Raw genomic sequence first — 22,312 nt, 5'->3', positions numbered from 1 at the left:
TCAGAAAATAACAGATGTTAGCAAGGTTGCAGAGGAAAGAGAATGCTTATACATTGCTGGCGAGAATGTACGTTAGTTCAACCACTGTGGAAAGCAATGTGATTTCTCAAGAAACCTAAAACAGAACTTCCATTTGACCCAGCAGTCCCATTACTAAGTATATGCCCAAGGGAATATAAATCATTCTACCATAAAGACACATGCACACATATATGCATTGCAGCACTTGTCACAATAGCAAAGACATGGAATCAACCTAGATACCCATCAGTGGTGGACTAGATAAAGAAAATTTGACTATGCAGCCATAAAAACAATGAAATTGCATCCTTTGCAGCAACATGGGTGCAGCTGGAGGCCATTATCCTAAACAGATTAACACAGGAACAGAAAACCAAATACCACATATTCTCGCTTACGAGTGGAGGCTAAACACTGAGTACACATGGATGCAAAAAGGAGCACAGTAGAACCAGAACTTACTTGAAGGTGGAGGGTGGGAGGAGGGAGAGGACTGAAAAACTACTTCTCAGGTACTATGCTCACTCTACCTGGGTGATGAAATAATTTGTACATAGAACCCCAGTGACACGCAATTTACACATGTAACAAACCTGCACATGTACCTCTGAACCTAAAATTAAAGTTGGAAGAACAATAAAACTTATTTTAAAAAAGTTTGTAAACACGATTCCTTGCTTTGACTGGAAATTATGGAATCCTGAAGTGACAGAAGACAGATGTAACCCTTGACTCTCAGAGACAGGTGAGCACAATTATCAGAAGACACCACAAGAACAGAGTGAAAAACAAAATCCCTTCACTTACAGAGATCCTTGGTGGTATTTAACTGATCACAGAGTCCCTAGGAATGAACTAGATGAGCAGGCTAGTCAAGAAAATTGCAGCCTGTGGTGTGCAGAAACTGATGCACTCACCACGAGGACTCACAGCCCCTTACGTGGTTCCTACACCCGACTTAGTTCAAAAGCTTGCCGCCTTTTCATTGAGGAGTGAGAGAGTCCTCTCCAGGAAGGACCATGCCATGCAACCACAGGAATATGCTTCAGATCTTCCCCTGGAGCCTCCTCCATAGTGTCCTGTGTCCTTTAACCAGGGCATGATGACTATGCCCTGGTTAGGGGAAATAGCCAGGCTTTGCAGGAGTTTTATTTACTGACTCTGAACTGACACTAACCCTGAGGACTCAAAATACCAGCATGGTCCATTGATCAGAATAGGGGACTTATATAGACCAAGGGATAAACTATGACCTGGATCCATCAATGGCAAATGAAATTATAGTATCTGTAAAATGTAAAACTAGCTCCTTGAAATTACAGTCTCATTAGTTAGTTCATGTGAAATTATAGTTGCTTACTGAAAAAAAAAAATAGATTCCATTGTCTTGATTTGTTGAAACAGATAGATATAGTTAATACCTAATACGCAGCTACTGACCTGGCAAATGTTATTTTCAATTCCAATCAGCAATGGTGATAAGAATTAACTTGACTTTATCTGGCAAGAACAATAATACATTTTTCACCACCTTCCCTGCAAGCTGTCAACTGTCCTGTCACAGCACAAAGGGACACAGGCTGTTTTGATTTCCCATTAGAACATCATGCTGGTCAAGTTGCATGATATTAAGGACATCATGGGAATGTATTTAGTGAGCAAGAAGTAGCAAGTACCCTAGACAGGTTAGTAAGATACATGCATGCCAGAATGTGGTAAAAGAATCTATGGAGGTATAAGGGAGAGTTACAACCCCTGAGTTTCTTGGGGTCCAGTGGCTGCAACATGCTGAGATATCCTGTACAAAGTGAGATGCTAGTGGCTATACCTTGCATAGCCCACCACAAAAAAAGTGGCACGAGTGACCAGCCTTTCTGAATTCAGAGACAATACATACTGATTGGGGGTGTGAGAGCCTGAATTGTTCATCGGGTGACCTGTTAATCTATCAAAATTGACTAGGACCCAGCACAAGAGAAGACTCTGCAGGAAGTCCAAGATATAGATGACACTGTCCTGCTGCTTCAGTGTTATGACACAGGAAACCTTGCAGTACCCACTATACTAACACTCACAAGGTTACTCAGGTGACTGCAGTCATCTGGCAGCTAGCCTAGGGCAAGGCAGACTAAGATAACCCCACTTATGTCATTCAACTGAAAGGCCTAGGTTGACTCATCTCCAATTCACACACCCTCTTATCACCCTCGTCTAGGTCCTGAACTCCTGGCCTCAAGTGATCTGCCCACCTCAGCCTCCCAAAGTGCTGGGATTACAATCATGAGCAACCATGCCCAGCCTCTTCCCAACTTGTTCTATGTCAAGGCAATCCCAATGAAAATTCCAGCAAGCTTTTTTGTGGATATCAACCAACAGATTCTATTGTTTACATGAGGAGGTAAAAGACCCAGAATAGTCAACTCATCATTGGGGTATAACAAAGTCCAGAAGAGGAACTGGACATACCCATAGCATTGAACCTAACGGTTTCCTTTGTAAGGACATATCCAAGAAAAATGAAAACATATGTCCACACAAAAACTGGTATGTGAATGTTCCTAGCAGCATCATTCCTAACAGCCAAAAGTTGGAAACAACCAAATGTCCATCAACTGATGAATGGGTAAACAATAGCAGTCAGGACAGTGCTTCAATAGAGCAAAGTGGAAGCTGCAAGGCCTCTTTAGGCAGAGACTTGGAAGTCTCAAAACTCACTTCTGCCACATTCAAATGGCCAGAGCAAGTCATGAAGCCAACCAGATTCGGGAATGAAGAAATACATTCGACCTCTCAATGAGAGGAATGACAAAGAAATGTTGCAAAAAGGAAGCACACACAAGGATGGAGGAGATTTTCAGGCCATCGTCATCTTTGCAATCAATTAATTCAACACATGTGATATGGCTTTCTACTGTTACTAGTCTGTGTGTTTCATTGTGAATTATTGGGGCCCACATCTCTATAAATAGTCCCATCACTAAACTCTATTTATTTAAACCATTTCAGTGTATCCTCAGACTCATGACAGGTCTCTAACTGACATGTACCTGTGTCCTTTGGGGGCGGAGGAGCAGTGATAGTTTAATGTCTACTAAAAGTGGCATTTCAAATGAATGGGGGAATGATATGAAATTCAGAATTCATTATCCATTATCCATTTGAAAAATACAAATACAGTTTCCTATCCAGCACCAAAATGTGAATTACAAGATTTCATGTACAACGTTATAGAAATATTAGAAAGACTGAAAGTCTAAATTTTCTAAAGCTGTAAAATAAATGAATATGTCACTTCAAAAATCTAGCAGGTATAGGCCAGGAGCAGTGGATCACACCTGTAATCCCAGCACGTCAAGAGGCCGAAGCAGGTGGATCACCTGAGGTCTGGAGTTCAAGACCAGCCTAACCAACATGGAGAAACCCTGTCTCTACTAAAAACACAAAATTAGCCAGGCGTGGTGGCATGCACCTGCAATCCCAGCTACTTGGGAGGCTGAGGCAGGAGAATTGCTTGAACCTGGGAGGCGGAGGTTGTGGTGAGCTGAGATCATGCCATTGCACTCCAACCTGGGCAACAAGAGCAAAACTCCATCTCAAAAAAAAAAAAAATCTAGCAGGTATCATAGTTTTCATACTAAATCTAGGCAAAGCCTCAGAATCATTTTCAACAAAACATTGTAGGTAGTCACTGCCACTCCATCAGATGTCAGCTCTTCTCACATCTGATTTTTTTGAGACAGAGTCTTGTCCTGTCACTTGGGCTGGAGTATAGTGGTGTGATCTTGACTCACTGCTTCACCTCCCCTGTGCAAACCAATTCTCCTGCCTCAGCCTCCCAAGTAGCTGGGATTACAGGCATGTGCCACCATGACCAGCTAATTTTTGTATTTTTTAGTACAGATGAGGTTTCACCATGTTGGCCAGGCTGGTCCTGAACTCCTGGCCTCAAGTGATCCACCCACCTCAGCCCCGCAAAGTGCTGGGATAACAAGCATGAGCCACTGTGCCCAGCCTCTTCTCAACTTCTTTCTATGTCAAGGCAATCCTAATCAAAATTCCAGCAAGCTATTTTGTGGATATCAACCAACAGATTCTACTGTTTACATGAGGAGGTAAAAGACCCAGTATAACCAACTCATTATTGAGGGACAATAAAGTCCAGAAGAGGAAATGGACATGAGAGGGGAGACTCCCTCACCTCCTTCAATTTCACCTCTTCCCCCCTAACTTCCAGCTGGGAAGGAGAGTGAAAAAGGAAAAAAAATGAAATAAAGTATCAGAGAGCTGAGAAAATGACTCCCTCTTTAGTTCCCAGAATCTCTGCTATCTGTTAACCTTGAAAGAGCTGTAAATGAATGCTATCTCTGCCAGCTGGAGCCTGACACTGGTTCATGACCCCATGTATCCACAGACCAGGCTCCCTCCTGGAAATACCTCTGTCAATAAACAGCTTCTGTCTTGTATCTGTAAGCCCCCCCTCACTTGCTGGTCCCCTCTCTCGCTGCAATATGAATTAACAAATCAGTGAAGCCAAAAGATTGTATGACATAGTTCTGCCTCAGTTTCCCCTTTAGCATTATAAGCCTGTAAAAGGGGAGATAAACTGCAGCTCGGGGAGCTCGGTAAATGAGGCTGTAGTCCCCTGCAGCTCCCAGCTGAATAAAAAGCCACTTCCTTCCTCAGTTCAGTGTTCGAGACGTTTGTTCCACCGCTCCTGCTACAGATATACCTGTACCATTGGGCCTAACAGTTTCCTTTTTAATATCCAAGAGAAATGATTTCATTTCATATCCAAGAGAAATGAAAACATATGTACACACAAAAACTGGTACATGAATGTTCCTAGCAGTGATATTCCTGACAACCGAACGTTAGAAACAACCAAATGTCCATCAACTGATGAATGGATAAACAAACTGGGGTGAATATATACAGTGAAATATTATTCATCATAAAAAGGAATAAAGTTCTAATGCATTCTGCAATAGAGATGAATCTTGAAAACATTATGCAAGTGAAATAAACCAGACAAAAAAGGTCATATTTTGTATGATTCCATTTATATGAAATACCCAGAGTAGGTAAATCCAAAGGGATGGTGGCTGCCAGGTAAATCCAAAGCAATCAGTGGCTTCAGGGGCTGGAAGGAGGAGGACATGAGGAGTGATTGCTTAATGTGAAAATGCCATCCCCAAATTGCTGAGCAAGGTCCCTCAGCTGACGGTACCATCAGCAGTTTGGTGCTGGTATTTTCATTCGAAAGTTTAAATCCTCTCTTCTGAGTTGTAATAAAAAAAAGACAGCCAGAATTTCTTGCACTTGTAGTTATGCATATAATTATAATTTGACAACATTAATAACAGAAGTTCTCTCGTTCTTTGCTGGGGGAATGCATATGGTACAGCCACTTTGAAAGACAGTTTGGCAGTTTCTTTAAAAACTAAATATTCTCTTAACATATGATCCAACAATAGCATCTCTTAGTATTTACCCAAATGAGTTGAAAACTTATGTCCACACAAAAACCTGCACAGAGATGTTTATAGCAGCTTTATTCATAATTGCCAAAATTTAGAAGCATTTAGTCATTTAGTAGGTAAGTGGATAAATACACTGTGGTAGGTCCGGACAATTGAATATTATTCAGCACTAAAAATAAATACGTGATCAGGTGCAGTGGCTCATGCCTGTAATTCTAGCACTTTGGGAGGCAAGGCAGGCAGATCACTTGAAGTCAGGAGTCAAAACCAGCCTTGTAAACATAGTGAAACCCCATCTCTACTAAAAATAAGAAAAAAAAATTAGCTGCGCATGATAGGAGGCATCTGTAATCCCAGCTATTTGGGAGGCTGAGACAGGAGAATTGCTTGAACCTGGGAGGTGGCAAGTGAGCCAAGATCCTGCCACTGCACTCCAGCCTGGGCGACACAGTGAGACTCCATCTCAATAAATAAACAAATCAGCTATCAAGCCATGAAAAAGCATGGGAGAACCTTAAATGCATATTATTAAGTTTAAAAAGTCTATCTAAAATGGCTACGTATTCTATGAATTCAAATACGTGATATTCTGGAAAAGGCCAAACTATGAAGACTAAAGAGAGAAATCATTGCCAGGGGCAATGGGGAGGGAGGGATAAATAAGCAGAACACACAGGATTTTTAGGGCAGTGGTAGATGCATGTCATTGTACATTTTTCAAAACCATAGAATCTACAACATGGAGAATGAACCCTAATGCAAACTGTGGACTTTGAATGATAGCAATGTGTCAGTGTAGGCTCATCAACTGCAACAAGTGTATGTCATGGTGCCAGATGTTGATAGTAGAAAAGGTTGTATATATTTGGGAACAGGGACTATATGGAAACTCTTTCAACTCAATTTTGTTATGAACCTAAAAGTGCTCTAAAAAATAAAGTTCATTAATATTCTTTATTTTTTATTTTATTTTATTTTTTAAGATGGAGTTTTGCTCTTGTCACCCAGGCTGGAGTGCGATGGTGCCATCTTGGCTCACTGTAACCTCTGCCTCCTGGGTTCAAGCGATTCTCCAGCCTCAGCTTCCTGAGTGGATTACAGGCACATGCCACCACATCTGTAATTTTTGTATTTTTAGTAGAGACAGGTTTTCACCACGTTGGCCAGGCTGGTCTCAAACTCCTAACCTCAGGTGATTCACCCACCTCAGCCTCCCAAAGTGCCGGGATCGTGAGCCACTGTGCCAGGCCCTATTAATATTTTTTAAATGGTTAGATGGTAAATTTTATGTGTATTTTACAACAATTTAAAATAAAAAATAATACATTTAAAAATACATGGATAACATACCAGAGTTCAAGATAGATAATGAATTTTAATACAGCATGTTAAGAAAAGTTCATTGATATGTTCTACATTGCAACTAAACTTTACCATTGGTCAAGTTTTAGGTAATATACAAGGAATACCTTTAATTATCTGAAAAAAAAGGTAAAATTATTTCTTTCTTGTCCTTTTCCAACTACATAGGCTAGATTTTCTTCAGATACTTCACATGAAATATATAGCAAGAGATTGCAGAACCAGAAATTAGAAGTAGCTGTCTTCTATTAAAGGAGACATTAAAGAGATTCACAAAAATGTTGCTCTTCTCATATTTTTTGTTTGGAAAATATATTTTTATTTTAAAAATGTGATACTTACGTTAACATATAAAAGGCATATTACTTTTTTTCTCTTTGAGACACAGTCTCCCTCTGTCACCCCGCTGGAGTCCAATGGCACAACCTCAGTTCACTGCAGCCTCCACCTTCTGGGTTTAAGCAATTCTCCTACCTCAGCCTCCTGAGTAGCTGGGATTACAGGCGTGCACTACCACACCTGGCTAATTTTTTTGTATTTTTAGTAGAGATGGGGTTTCATCATGTTGGCCAGCTGATCTTGAACTCCTGACCTCAGTTGATCCACCCACATCAGCCTCCCAAAGTGCTGGGATTACAGGTGCGAGTCATCGCACATGGCCATTACTTTTAATGAATAAAACACACATTCTTACATTTCTATTTTAATTTCTAATATGTTAAACATTGATATAAATCCACATAAAAGCTCTTAGAATCTCAATAATTGTTCATGTATAAAGGAGTTCTGAACCCAAAAACTTTGAGAACCACTGCATTCAAATTTTGTATGTGTTAGGAACTGAATGTATCCCACAAAATTCTGTGTTGGCTCCCTAAGCCCCAGTATGACAGTATTTGGTTACCGCCTTTGGGAGGTAATCAAGGTTAGATGAAAGCATACAGTGGGATCCTCAGGATGGGATTCATGCCCTTATGGGACATCAGAGAATTTGTTCCTGCTGTCTCTTTCCCTGTACACAAAGAAAAGGTCCTGTGAGGCCAGGCGCAGTGGCTCAAGCCTGTAATCCCAGCACTTTGGGAGGCCGAGGCGGGTGGATCACGACCAGTAGATCAAGACCATCCTGGTCAACATGGTGAAACCCTGTCTCTACTAAAAAAATACAAAAAATTAGCTGGGCATGGTGGCGCGTGCCTGTAATCCCAGCTACTCAGGAGGCTAAGGCAGGAGAATTGCCTGAACCCAGGAGGCGGAGGTTGCGGTGAGCCGAGATCGCGCCATTGCACTCCAGCCTGGGTAACAAGAGTGAAACTCCGTCTCAAAAAAAAAAGAAAAAGAAAAGGTCCTGTGAGTACACAGGGAGAAGGCAGCTGAATTATAGCAGGATAGGAAGGAGAGTAGGAAGAGTTGTCAAAAACGTACAGTATCACAGGGGAGGTGTACATGCAAGTAAAATGTCTGGATATGCCCTTATTTTCCTTCTCTTTTTACATACTATTCTGATCCTTGTCAGCGGGAATCGTGTCACTTCCTGCCTCTCCACAGTGGTCCATTTGCATTGTTTGGAGGTAACTACAGTTTATTTAGCAGTTCTCTTACTAATGAACTTTTATAGTTTTTCAATCATTTTGCTGTTAATTAACACATTAGTCAGATCCTACTGCCATAACACAATAGCATAGACTGCATTGCTTAAACAACAGAAAGTTATTTTCCTCATAGTTCTGGAGAACTATGAGCTGGAGTCTCCCTCTGTGGCCCACTGCACTCCAGCCCGGGCGACAGCAGGGACTCAGTCACAATTTTTTTTTTAATTTTTAAATAATTAGGATCTCTCTTGCCCAGGCTGGAGCCCAATGGGTGCAATCTCGGCTCACTTCAGTCTCCACCTCCCAGACTCACGTGGTCCTCCTCCCTCAGCCTCCCAGGTAGCTGGGATCACAGGTGCGCGCCACCACCTCGAAGCATTTTTTAAAACTTTTTTGTAGAGATGGGGTCTCGCTGTGTTGCCCAAGCCAGTGTCCAACTCCAAGGTCAAACTGCCTGCTCTCCTCGATCTCCCAAAGCCCCGGGATTACAGGCGCGAGCCCTGGCGCAGGGCCCTGAGTCTTCGCCTTCCGGACGGGGCGCCCACTCTCCTGGAAAAGGCCCGGTTGCCAGGATAACAGGGCCAAAGGGACCCAGGCAGGGAGGGTCCCGGGGGCTTTACAGGGAGTTGGGCCGCAGTGTGAGCACCGGGACCAGTGTCAGGGTCTAGGCTGGCTCACCGGGTCTTGACGCCAGGAGGCAGCAAAGCACTGCCAGCAGCAACCAGAGGCGGAACATGGTGCAGCTTCGGGACTACCAACTGGAGGCCGTTGGGATGCCGGAAGTTACGGGGAGTTACCGGGAGTTACCGGAGACGCGGGGACGCGCGGACGCCGGGGGCCGTTCACAGCGCGTTCATGGAGCAGCGTTCTCGGGAGGCCCGGGAACCCGGGTGCTCTCTGTGTTTAGCGCCCAGAACACTCCGTGTTTAGCGCCGAGACTAAAAAATCCCGCTTCCTTCGCAGCGCGCCCCAGACGCGTGGTTGCTGGAGCCATCTGACCACCCAGCGCCCTCGGTCGCGATCGCGCTCGCGCTCGTCGTCTTCCACTAATTTTTCGCTTTGCGTTGATGGACCTCAAGAACTGACAGCGTGTGCTCTTCTGCCCCAGACATTTCCCGGGTGCTTTTTGTTTTTGAGGCGGGGGAGGTGCTCACTATGTTGCCCAGGCTGGTCTCGAACTGCTGGATTCACCCTCATCAACTTCCTAAGTAGCTAGGATTTCAGGCATCTGCCACCCTGCTGGGCTTCGTAGGTCCTTGCGAAAGCGAGTATGTGATACTTTCCGAATTAAAATCTATATACACACCCAAATATATATTCATATTTACCAAAGCTGTTTCTAATATTTTTTTCAAATCTATTTAGCCACATGTGTGAATATCCCAAAGAATGGAAAAGTGAGTCGTTTTTCAATATGAAACGTCAGCTCTTCCTAATTTTGAAGAGCGCCAGCTGCATTTTTTTTCCCACTAACGCTACGCAAATAAACTTCATAACCAGGCTTTTCCCCCCATCCTCGTTCTCCGCAGGCCGTTGGCTAAAACTCATGTGATGTCTTTCTATTGTTCAGAAACTTCTCAGCGCAGTAAGTACTCATTTCATGAGTGAAAGAAGATTCTTGCCCACAATTACAGTACTTACATCCCAGTAGAAAATTCTAGCCAAATGTCTCAGCATAGTAAATTTTTCTGAACTCAGACCAGAACCTGCCACCTAATTTCTCCTATCGCCAGTGCTTTGGCAGCTCTGACTTTGGGTAACTTTCCTAAACACTGCTTTATTCCCTGGAACTGCAATGCCTCCTCCTTCCCAGCCCCATCCCAGGTCTCCATCTATATACATTAGCATTTCATTCTTGTTTCCCTTTTGTTACCCAGGCTGGAGTGCAATGGCGCGATCTCAGCTCACCGCAACCTCCACCTCCTGGGTTCAGGCAATTCTCCTGCCTCAGCCTCCTGAGTAGCTGGGATTACAGGCACGTGCCACCATGCCCAGCTAATTTTCGTATTTTTTTTTAGTAGAGACAGGGTTTCACCATGTTGACCAGGATGGTCTCGATCTCTTGACCTCGTGATCCACCCGCCTCGGCCTCCCAAAGTGCTGGGATTACAGGCTTGAGCCACCACACCTGGCCCAGCATTTCATTCTTTTCAAATCCCAAACAATGGATTCATTTCTCATACTACATAATAGGCCAACACATAAACTAAAAGGCCTCATGGGAACAGAGAAAAATCTCACTTGGGGAATTAACACATTTAAAGTGAGATATGAAAAGCAGTGTGATTTCTCAAGGAACCTGAAACAGCACTCCCATTTGACCCACCAATCCCATTACTGAGTATATACCCAAGATAATATGAATTATTCTACCATAAGGACACATCTACCCAAGGGAAAGGAAAATACATATCTTGTTCCATTTTATGGCTGCATAGTATTCCATGGTATAGATATATCACATTTTCTTTATCCAGTCTATTGTCGATGGGTGCTTAGGTTGATTCCATGTCTTTGCTATTGTGAATAGTGCTGCAGTAAGCATGTGTGTGCATCTGTCTTTGTAACAGACTAATTCATATTCCTTTGGGTATATACCCAGTAACAAGACTGCTGGGTCAAATGCTATTTCTGCCTCTAGGTCTTTGAGGAATCACCAACGTGATTTTATGGATGCATGCAATTTCAACAGGGCAATCTATGCCTGAACTTAATAGCATGAACAAAAACAAGGCAACAGGCCCAGCGCAATGGCTCACACCTGTAATCCTAGCACTTACCGAGGCCGAGGTGGGTGGATCACCTGAGGTCAGGAGTTCAAAACCAGCCTGGTCAACATGGTGAAACCCCATTCTCTACTAAAAAATACAAAAATTAGCTGGGCATGTTGGTAGGTGCCTGTAATCCCAGCTACTTGGGGAGGCTGAGGCAGGGAATCGCTTGAACCCAGGAAGTGGAGGTTGCAGTGAGCCAAGATTGTGCCACTCCAGCCTGGGTAACAAAAGCAAAACTTCATCTCAGAAAAACAAACGCATACACATGCGTGCACGCACATACACATGGCAACAAAAAAATACACTGAGCTTTTATCTCAATAGGAACAGCCAATGCTAGTTAAGACTGCTTTTAGGCAGCTGCTGAGCCACAGCTAATTTCACCTAGCTTTCTAACAATACAGTAAATGCTTCAACTCATCAATTAGTGATAAGTATTCGGAATGAATTTCTGGTTCTTATATTTTGTTCTTTCTCACTCCTCAATCTTCCCGGTTTGTATCTTTAATAGGACTGATTTTGTATTATTCTTACTTGCGTGTATGGCTCTCTTCATAACAGAGGATGACGTCTAAGTCAGGAAACATATCCTATCCAGAACTTAGATATCACAGGGCCTGAAAAAAATGGTAGGGTTTTGGTAAACATTCATGAAATTTAATAAAATCTGATTTAGGTCTAGAAAATCAGATTTTATTAAATCAAATTGTGCTTAACTCTATGGTTACTGACACAGGCTTGATAGAAGAATGCAATACTCTGAACAAGGTCAGTTTGACACATTGGAGTCAAACAGAGAGGTCAAACTTGCATATAGTTTATCCTTATTTATTCTTTTTGATGATAGAAAGGATGTCCTTTACTATTCTCAAATTTTGAAGTGGCATCCATGACCAAGAAAGTAAAACACATAAAGTATATTTTAAAATATATCGAAGTAAAAGAAGTCCAGATCCAACACTCTTTTTAAAAACTTTCTAGTCAAAGATCCAAGGAACTATCTAATTCCAAGAAAAGTGTTAGGTTACATAGTTAATACATTACCAACTGTAAAATTTCAGTGATAAGCATTACAATTGCAAAAACTGAGGCTACATGAAAGGGACGAACATTTGAGTCTTATATTCATTCAGAGATTTACAATGAAATGATGGGCCTTCATTTGAGATTGCTCACAATGTTTAGTATGTACACCTGATCTACACCTGATCGTTCATATAACATCATATAACATGCTGTTTTCAGAGAGCGGAAATTTTTGCCTTCTTAAAACTAATCTGTTTTTCTTTAATAACAAAAAGTCATTGTGCACACTTTGGCAAAAGTCTGAAAAATGAGTGAGATAATATCTATAAAAGTTTGACTAGGCTTGTTATCTAAAATTACAACTTTTTAATAAGATTATAAATAGTTGAGTAGGAAGCTACTAGAAGACACAGAGAATTTCAAGTATTTTATTTATTGTAAATGTTGTATCTGTATATGTATATATACACAACCCAAAAACACTTTTAAAAAACTAATGAAATTCAGTTAATAAACCTATTAAACTTTATTATGAAAGGTTATGAAAAAATTTTTAGTGCTTAAAATTTTACTATCCATACCATTTCTGCCATAGTACAAATTCATTTTTTAACACAGCTAAGATGATAACTCATAGATACCACAGTAACTTTTTTGTATGTATTTAAGAAAACCTTTTTTTCCTTCTTTCTCCAGCCTAATTTCTATGAAAATATTAGTGTCAACAAAGACATGACCCAGCACACCTTAGTAAATGTAAACATTCTAAATGATTTAATAGCAAGCTTTGAAAGTTCAGATTTTAGACTTAAAGTGCTCATGAAATTTTCAAGTGGTTTTGTAACAGTTCAATTGATTGAAGATTTTATAATTGCTCCTGCTTTATTATACTCATGAATCAACAACATATTTGATTAGATCTATTAAATATTTCGTACCTTAAAGCTTATAATTTATTTAAAATAGTGCTATTGTGAAAGGATGTCATGCTTTAACATGATTCATAATAGAAATTCTAATATTAATTTATCTAAGAATTATCTATAGTTGAAAGATCATAAAAATGGAAGTGAATAACTGTGCATGAATACACACTCTTTTAGTATGTTTTGTACTTTCAAAATAATATGACATCTAAATTGTGGTTCTTGTGCATTCTTTTGAAGACAGAATATTTGCTTATTCATGTAGTGAATAACAGACAAGATTCTAGAGTATGATGATTATTAATTCATGCAAAATGAAAAACATTACATATCACTGGCAGCTGATTAGTCAGTTTTCACAGGTATTAGATTATCACGTTTAATCAGAAACTACATTAATGATAACTAAGGTCAAAAATTCAGAATAACATTTATACACATAATGACAAATCTTACACCAATACAGTTAATTTCAGAATCATCACAATAACATGTTCAAAATAACGTAATCCATGATTAGTGCATTAACCTCACCAATGGCTGAATAATTTTTTAATGATGGAAAAGGAAATGTTACTGTAAATTCCCTGGCTTTACTGCATTTCCTTGTATTTCCCAATTCTCACACTCAGTTTCTGTTTATCTGTGTTAGTAAAGTCTGTTTTGTGATATTTTGTTTTCATTCATAGTTGCAACAGGAAGAAAGGCTTTTCAAGAAAACAAGAAAAAAAAAGTATTAGCTCAGTTCCCTGAAGACATTTGCAAAAAGAAGATTAAAAAATCAAGTGAGGGAACTATATAAAGGAGGTGCAGGAGCAGGACGGGCAGGAATTAAGTTTCCCTGAGATGATACTTTCGGTTGTGGTGGAGGTGGCCTGTGAAGGAAAAAAAGATAGTTAATGACGTGTTTAGACTGGATGAAATAATGCCAGATTCATTACAAGCTCAACATAATACTATCCTCAACACCTCTGATAATAGGAAACAGTACTTTACATTCTGAGATCAGTATTAAGATGATATTCAGTGGCTAAAGGGCTCTAATTAGAGTCTAAAATGGAATAACTATTTTAAATAATGCTACTCCACAATCAACAATTTTATATGAAGGTTCTAGTTTACATGTTTTGTTTTTCAAAAAATAAAAGCACAAGAAATGGCAAAGATAAACTAAAAGACAAGTGAGGACACTAAGTGATCAAGCACTTGTTTGTGCTGCTAGAATTTAAGGGTAGCAAATTACTGGTAGGTGTAAACCTAGCTGTTTACAGCTCCTTCAACATAAGGGAGCTCCCTCAACATGAGATCCACTCTGAGAATTAAATGTGTTAAGACTTCTATACCTGTCCATCTCAGGCTTCATACTTCCACCTGTGGACACCCTCGCCTAGCCTCATCATCCAATTCTAATACACCTCTACTCCAGTAACACACTAGAATGCTACCTGGTGAATGTCTCCCTCACAATTTATATATTCTTCCCCTGATCCTCAGTTGGATTTCAATGTATTCTTGTTGTATAATAAAGATTATGGCTGGGTGCAGTGGCTCACTCCTGTAATCTCAGCATTTTGGGAGGCCGAGGCGGGCGGATCACCTGAGGTCAGGAATTTGAGACCAGCCTGACCAATGTGAAGAAACCCTGTCTCTACTAAAAATACAAAATTAGCCGGACAAAGTGGTGCATGCCTGTAATCCCAGCTACTCGGGAGGCTTGAGGCAGGAGAATAGCTTGAACCCAAGAGGCAGAATTTGCAGTGAGCCAAGATCATGCCACTGCACTCCAACCTGGGCCACAAGAGCAAAACTCCATCTCAAAAAAAAAGATTACATATGAAGACAGTCCCTGGAGTTGCAATGCAATTGTAATTTAAAAGACTTTGTGGGGTGGGAGGGTCACATGCATTTTATGTAATACGAAATGAAGTAATAAATTATCTTCCTTCCAGGTGATTTTAAGCCCATGGATTGAGTCTTTGGTTTCAGTTCTTGTGTTTTTCAGTTCTAGAATTTCCATTGATAATCTTTAAGTTTTTAGTTCTGTTCTGAAATTCTCAATCTTGACTTTTAATTCCATGACATCATAGTTAAAGTCCAGGTCTAATCACTATTAACTGAATACCCTCTCAGTCTGTTTCTATGGTCTATTGTTTCTTGGTTTTAGTCACATTTTATTTTCTTTGACACTTGGCTTTTTCGATCATGAGCAAAACAAGAAACTATAGAAATCAGTTGAAGGTCTCGTTCACTCTACTTCTGGGTCCCAGCACCAAATCTGGGATGTTTGCTAGAGTGCCTCCTCTTTGGCAGGGTTCCAAATTTTGTCCCCTCTGCCCTGTGAGTTTAAGTTCTCCTCAGCTTACTAGCCTCGCTGTTGTCAGAACAGGTAAACTCGTCTAGAAAGGAAAAGTGGCCCCAAAGCTGGAAACATTTCTAGATTTCCTCCTCTCCTGACCTTACCCCCACAATTCCTCACTTCTTTAGTTGTCTGTGCCTTCAAACACTTATTTTCTTATATTGTCCAGCTTTTTTAGCTGTCTTTGACAGGAAGGCTGTTCTAACCGATCTGGTTTCCTACTGCTGGTTATCTCAAAGGCCCTCGCTTCTGAATCGTATGCACATGAAAGCTGTGGCAGCAGAATCTATGTCTTGCTCAAGCTTCTTTAACATTTCATTTTGACCCTATACCAATATGACAAAATTTATATAAAAGTTATTTTAAAACCTTTCTGCATATCATGTTCTTGTAAACTGTTGACAATAAATACCTTGTACTAAATTACATTAAAATATAGGGGAAATTATTAGACATTAACTCCTGGGTTTTATTCCAGTCAAAAAAACCTAAGCAAATTTTCTTCTTACCTTGATGGGAACTGCTGAGGTTGCTTGGCTGCATAGGTTGGTACTGGAAATCTGTTTGCATATATAGGCTAAAAAGAAAAAATAATAAAGTTGTTAACATGATGTGCTCATAACTATGATTTCTATAAAAGAAATCCAAATATTTAAAATCAATAAACACACTACAGGTGAATATCCCTTATCAGAAATGCTTAGAGCCAAAAGAGTTTCAAATTTCAGATTTTTTTCCAATTTTAGAATAGTCACACATACATAATCAGATATTTTGGGGGAGGGGACCCAAGTCTAAACAGAAAATTCACTGATGTTTCACATACGCCTTATACATATAACCTGAGGGTAATTTTATACAGTATTTTAAATAATTTTGTGCATAAAACAGTGTGTGTATGCTGAGCCATCAGAAAGCAAAGGTGTCACTCAGCCCCTCATATGGACAATCTGTGGTTGTTTGGCATCACCATCACTCCTGTCTCTGAATTTATATGCTACTGGTAAGCAATCATTTTCTTACATGTATTCACATATAAGTGCTCAACAGTGCATTTTGACTGCAACTCGTTACGTGAGGGCAGGTGTGGAATTTTCCATTTGTGGCATCATGTTGGTGCTCAGAAAGTTTGGGTTTTGGAGCATTTTAGATTTTCAGATAAGGGGTGTTCAACCTCTATTTATTTATAATGCTGACAGTTTAAAACATTTTGTTTGCCATATCTTTACTATTGAATGTGGAATACTTAATTCTTTTAAGGTATTTTTTTTAATTCAGTAATACCAAAGTACTATGTGGTTCAAATCAACTGTATTAATTAAAAGATAACATATTTCTTATGTCAATGTATTTTAAATAAAATCTTCCAAAATGTATTGCCAAACCTATACAGCATCTAACACTATAAATACCACTAATCTAGAATCCTTGACTTTGAAATTCATGATATTCTTCCTTGATGAAGTAGTTGACATTTACAACAAACTGAAACTGTATAACAGCCGCAAATAAGAAAGTAAAAGTAGTATTTTTCATATGTTACATTACATTAGAAGACATTAGGAAGATCAGATGGAATTACTGAATCACTAGTGAAGTGACCTTAACCAAGATGTTCTTTACTATCTACTGTTAATTCCTAAAGTTCTATGATGGGCAGAGAATGCACAGTGGTGGAGAAGACCTTGAACACCCTCTGGCCTCTACCATAGAACAGATGGTCTATCATCTGCAAATTTTTCCCCATTGAATCATTTATATGTACTGTGAAAATAGAGAAAAAAATGCAACAAAATGTCTCCATCTCTTTCCACAAGCCATAGGAGCAGCACTCTAAAGGGATCAAGTCCACTTTTGGAATGACAATGTGGTAAGGTGATGGGTATGGAATTAGCTTGACTGAATCTTACAACAAGGTATAGATAGACCAAAACATCACATTGTGGCCAGATGCGGTGGCTCACGCCAATCTATAATCCCATCACTTTGGGAGGCTGAAGCGGTGGATCACTTGAGGTCAGGAGTTCAAGACCAGCCTGGCCAACGTGGCAAAACTCCATCTCTAAAAAAATCAGCCAAGTATGATGGTGCACACCAAAATTCCAGCTACTCGGGAGGCTGAGGCAGGGAAACTGCTTGAATCCAGGAGGCAGCGATTGCCATGAGATGAGATCACGTCCCTGCACTCCAGTCTGGATGACAGAGCGAGAATCCATCTCAAAAAAAAAAAAAATCACACTGTACCCCAATAGATACAGAATTATTATTTGTCAATTAAAAATAATGAAAACAAGCTAAAGATTTATAAGCAAGCAAGGTGCTGCATATGTTAATTCGCTTGATTTAATCATTTCTACATTATTTACATAAATCAAAACATCACGCTGAACCCATAAATGTATACAACTATGATTTGCCAGTTAAAAATAAAATCAATTTAAAAAATGTTTAACCTTGTTTGGCATTTATCTGATATATACTTTTAAATGTAGGCAAAGACCTATTTACAAGGATGCTTGATGCCACATTTTTTAATGGAATGAGGCTGGAAACAACCTATTTTTAAATTTCTGGTAAATTTATAAGATGGAGCAGTATGCAGTTACTAAAAAGAATGAAGTACATGTTCATTTCTTGCAAAGAGTGGACCAAATGTCCAGAGAAAATTCCAAGTATAGTGCATTTAAAATGCTGGCTAAAGTATTTAAAAGGTATTTTTAAATACTTGGCTGAGTTGGTGGGAAGTAAGAAACATCTTACAGGCCAAAAAAAAACCAAGAAGGTATGAAAGAGTCCAAACTATGGAGTTGCCTTTGTCCTGTGAACATCTTCCTATCCTTGGCAGGTGGCAGTCTGTGTTTTCAACAACACATAGATAAAGGAGGCAAAACCTGGGGCCTGAGCCGGATGGAATGATGAATACAAGGACCTATATGAAGCCTAGACATATGAAGGGTGATATCCCATGGGTTAACCAGAAAAACAAATACCTGCCCCGGAGAAGCTAAGTGGTGATACTGCCTTGGTGCTGATAGACGGGGAACGAAAAAAAAGTCTCCACAAAGAAATTCTCAGCATACACCCATCTTCATAACAGTATGGGGGCAGAGTTCATAACATTTGTGTGGCCAAAAAAAAAGAAAGAAAGAAAAAAATTCAACAAAAATTTCCATTTAAAGACATCAAAGATTGACCATGCCCCCAAGCATCTGGCAAAGAAAAATAAATACTCTCAGAAGGAACTCACTATAATTCAGGACCCAAATATATTTATTTCCAATATAAAGTTGCAAAGAACGTGAGTTTACAGTCAATATCACAAGTGCACTGAGAAATGAGCCACCACAAGAGTCAGCAGAAATAACAAACCTGAGAACCCACCAAGGGCGTACATACTAAAATGACCAGATAGAGCACATAAAATAGGTGCTTGAATATGCTTTAAGAAATAAAAGCTTTAAAATATATAATAAAACTGTAACAAAAAAATCACAAATAACCAGGCAGATTTGAAATAGAACTAAGTAGAACTACAGAAATGAAATATACTATAAAACTAGTTATATTAGATATTCAACAAGTCAGTTAAATATCAGATTTGCCATTTAGTAGACTTAGTGAATGGAAGGTAGATCCAATATGATCAGAATGGAATACGCAAGAATAACTGGATATATCAAAGAGAGGTTAAGAAACAGAGAGATAGTAAAAAGTCTAACATGCAGGATGCATGAAAGAGTTAATCAGATAATGAGACAGAGGCAATATTTAAAGAAATAATTGCTAATAATTTGCCAGAATTGAAAAATATAAATCAGGTTCAGGAATTCTACTTATTGGCAAAGGAGTTTTTTTTTTTAAGTCCACATCTACACCAACTAGTCTAAAGATATAGAAGAAAAAGCCACATGGAAAAGACATTATCTACAGCAGCAATTGGAGTAACAATTTTTAAATTGCAACAAAGGAAGTTAAAATGTAGTCTTTTTAAAGCTTTTACTAGGAAAAAAAAAGCTGTCAGCCAAAAACATTCTGAAAAGACAAAAACTGACAGAATTTACTACCAAAATACCTTCACTAAGGGGACTTCTAAAAGATATGCCAGAAGGATAAGCTGAGATTCAATAAAGCAGGAAAGTAGACAATGAACTCAGGGGAAATAGCTAAAGCTCACAGAGCATTTCACTTGTACCAGATGCAATTCTCAGTGCTCCACACATACTAATCCCTCTGCTTTTCACAGAAGTCAATTGTAATTAGTACTATTATTTTTTTTATTTTACAGATGAGGAAACAAGTACATAGAGTTTGAGAACCTTGCCTAAAGTCACAGCTTACGAAGTAACAAAGGCAGTACTCAACCTGGGCAGTTTGGCTCACAGTCTATCCTCTTAACAACTCATTTAATTGGTGCATGACATCACAAACCTAAACAAACATTTCATAATTCAATAGTTACATCTATATTGTAGAACTTTAAAAAAAGAATTAAAATACTAAACAGCCTACTAATTGGGAGGAAGTGATCAGAATTAAAGCATTCTAAAGTCTTTATATTATTTAGAAGAAAAGTAATAAATATATTAATTTAGGCATTACATATGCATTTAAAAAATTTTAGAATTATCTCTTTAAAAAGATCTTATCTATATATCTGGGTTAACTTCCCAATAAGACTAAACGCTAGCCCAGGAGGAAAGTGAAATGTGGCAGGAGAACCAAATCAACCCAAAAGAATATAAGAGGAGTTGGGTATGAGGGGGAAAAAAAAAAAGAAAAAGAAAAATAATGAAATCACAAAATAATAAACTATTAATAATGATCACCAAGCTAAATGAATTACAGTCTCCAGTAAAAAGACAAATAGTTTTCAAAAATTAAAATTCTAGAATTTTTATTTACAAGAGTAAACATAAGAACACAGTTGCATGTAAAAAGATATGATGTAAATATTAACCAAAAAGAAAAATTATTGCTGTATTAATATCAGAAAAAATAAATTTCACATGAGAAACTGTCTTTCCCAAGGTTGTGTATAAGTACTCTGACTACCAAAAGCTGAAAATCTAAAAACAGTTATCAGGGACTGCTTTAAAGACTTCTAATAATCAATATGAAAGATGACATCTAGAACATGAGGAAATTTTAAATATTCTTTCATTGAAACTGAAAGCATTTCTCTTAAAATTAGGCATAAGGAAAGAATATCTGCTTTTACAATTGCTATGCAACGTAGTACTAGAAGATCTATTTAAGATCTAGTCAGAGCAACTAAAAAAGAAATAAAAGGCGCCTAAACAGGAAAGGAAGAAGTATCTCTATTAACAGATACAGCCAGGCAAAAAAGAACAAATAGGCACAGAAGAACAACTGTTATATGATTCTGCTTATATGGGATAATCAGAATAGGCAAATTGCAAGAGATACAAACTGGAACAGTAGTTGCCAGGGGCTATGGTTAGGGGAAATGGTAATACTTCATGGGTACAAAGTTTCTGTCTGGGGTAATGAAAAAATACTAGAAAATGGGGTGATGGTAGCATAACGCTGAGAATGTAATTAATATTAATGTCACTTAAGTGTATTCTTAAAAATGGTTAAAATGTCATAGAGACCACCCAGGTGCAGTGGCTCATGCCTGTAATTCCAGCACTTTGGGAGGCTGAGGCAGATGGATCACAAGGTCAGGAGTTCGAGACCAGCCTGGCCAATATGGTAAAACCCTGTTTACTACAAAATAGAAAAATTAGCCGGGCATGGTGGTATGCGCCTATAGTCCCAGCTATTCAGGAGGCTCAGGCAGGATCACTTGAACCTGGGAGACAGAAGTTGCAGTGAGGTGAGATTGCGCCACTTCATTCCAGCCTGGGTGACAGAGTGAGAGTCCGCGTCAAAAAAATAAAAAAGGATAAGCGCAGACTGACTAGAAAAAAAAAAACAAAAAACAAAAATGTGAAAAAAATGTCAGAGAGACCACAGTATCACAGACAGACACCTGAGGGTGCTATTGAGTAGAAACTAGCCAAACCTCCCCAATTAGGAGATTGCACGAAAAACCTCATAGATACAGAGGACACATCCCCAGAAAAGATATGAGCGCCTTCCAGAATTTCTAGCCAGGCTGAGTAGCATATGTCCTTGTATAAAAGAAGACTGCAAAATCTGGGAAAGACAGCTAATTCTTCAAATGCCAAAATCCCAACAATAAATGACAAATAATACAAGGAAATAGAAACATGGCACATTTAAACTAAATCTCCAGAAACTGACCCTAAGGAAACAGATATATACAAATTACTGAAGAATTCAAAAATTACCATAAAAAATTAAAAGAGAATGCAAAGAGACAACTAAAAGAAATCAGGAAAATGATATATGAACAAAATGAGAATATCAACAAAGAGAAAAGACTATAAAGAAGAACCCAAACAGCAATTCTGGAGCTGAAAACTGTAAGGCTAAATTGAAAGATTCACTAGAAGTATTCGACAACAAACATGATGAGGTAAAAGAAAGTATTAGTGGACAGCAGAGAAGCAAAAAAGGTGAAGAGAAAGGAAAATAAATAGCAACACAAAACCATATGAAAATATAAAACTCAATAATAAAGATAAGTGTACAGACAAATAGAGAATCCTGTAGTACTATGAGTGTGAAAATCACTTTTAAATCTTGTTAGAATGTTAAAAGCACAGCATAAAAAGTAATGAATCTGTGTTAATGATATGCAATAGAAAAAGAAGCAATTTTGTGTCATCAATTACATGAAGTAGAAGAG

General features: G+C 38.9%; 2 protein-coding genes across 13 annotated transcripts in view; both read right to left on the bottom strand.

Annotated features, from left to right (window-relative positions):
- ADAM32 (ADAM metallopeptidase domain 32) overlaps positions 1 to 11,797 on the bottom strand; it is a 181,910-nt gene extending 170,113 nt beyond the window's left edge. For 10 of the 11 annotated variants that reach the window (XR_013525624.1, XR_004732787.3, XR_004732786.3 and 7 more), the window contains exon 1: positions 9,131 to 9,239. Coding sequence is in view for 6 of the 11 variants with exons in the window: in XM_035270327.3 (XP_035126218.3) it covers positions 9,131 to 9,188 (58 nt within the window). In the remaining 5 variants the exon portion in view is untranslated. Of the gene's footprint in view, positions 1 to 9,130; positions 9,240 to 11,760 lie in introns of those variants that run through there. The other variant, XM_035270328.3, reaches the window with a different exon arrangement.
- Positions 11,798 to 12,666: 869 nt separating this feature from the next.
- ADAM9 (ADAM metallopeptidase domain 9) overlaps positions 12,667 to 22,312 on the bottom strand; it is a 121,033-nt gene continuing 111,387 nt past the window's right edge. For both annotated transcript variants that reach the window (XR_013525623.1, XM_008979358.5), the window contains 2 exons: positions 16,044 to 16,111; positions 12,667 to 14,053 (listed from right to left, as the gene is read on the bottom strand). Coding sequence is in view for 1 of the 2 variants with exons in the window: in XM_008979358.5 (XP_008977606.2) it covers positions 13,960 to 14,053; positions 16,044 to 16,111 (162 nt within the window). In the remaining variant the exon portion in view is untranslated. The remainder of the gene's footprint in view (positions 14,054 to 16,043; positions 16,112 to 22,312) is intronic.

This window comes from Callithrix jacchus, chromosome 13, assembly GCF_049354715.1.
Source record: "Callithrix jacchus isolate 240 chromosome 13, calJac240_pri, whole genome shotgun sequence".
NCBI lineage: Eukaryota > Metazoa > Chordata > Mammalia > Primates > Cebidae > Callithrix > Callithrix jacchus.
Note: the sequence above shows the minus strand (reverse complement) of the source record. Positions and strands in the feature narration are given on the sequence as shown.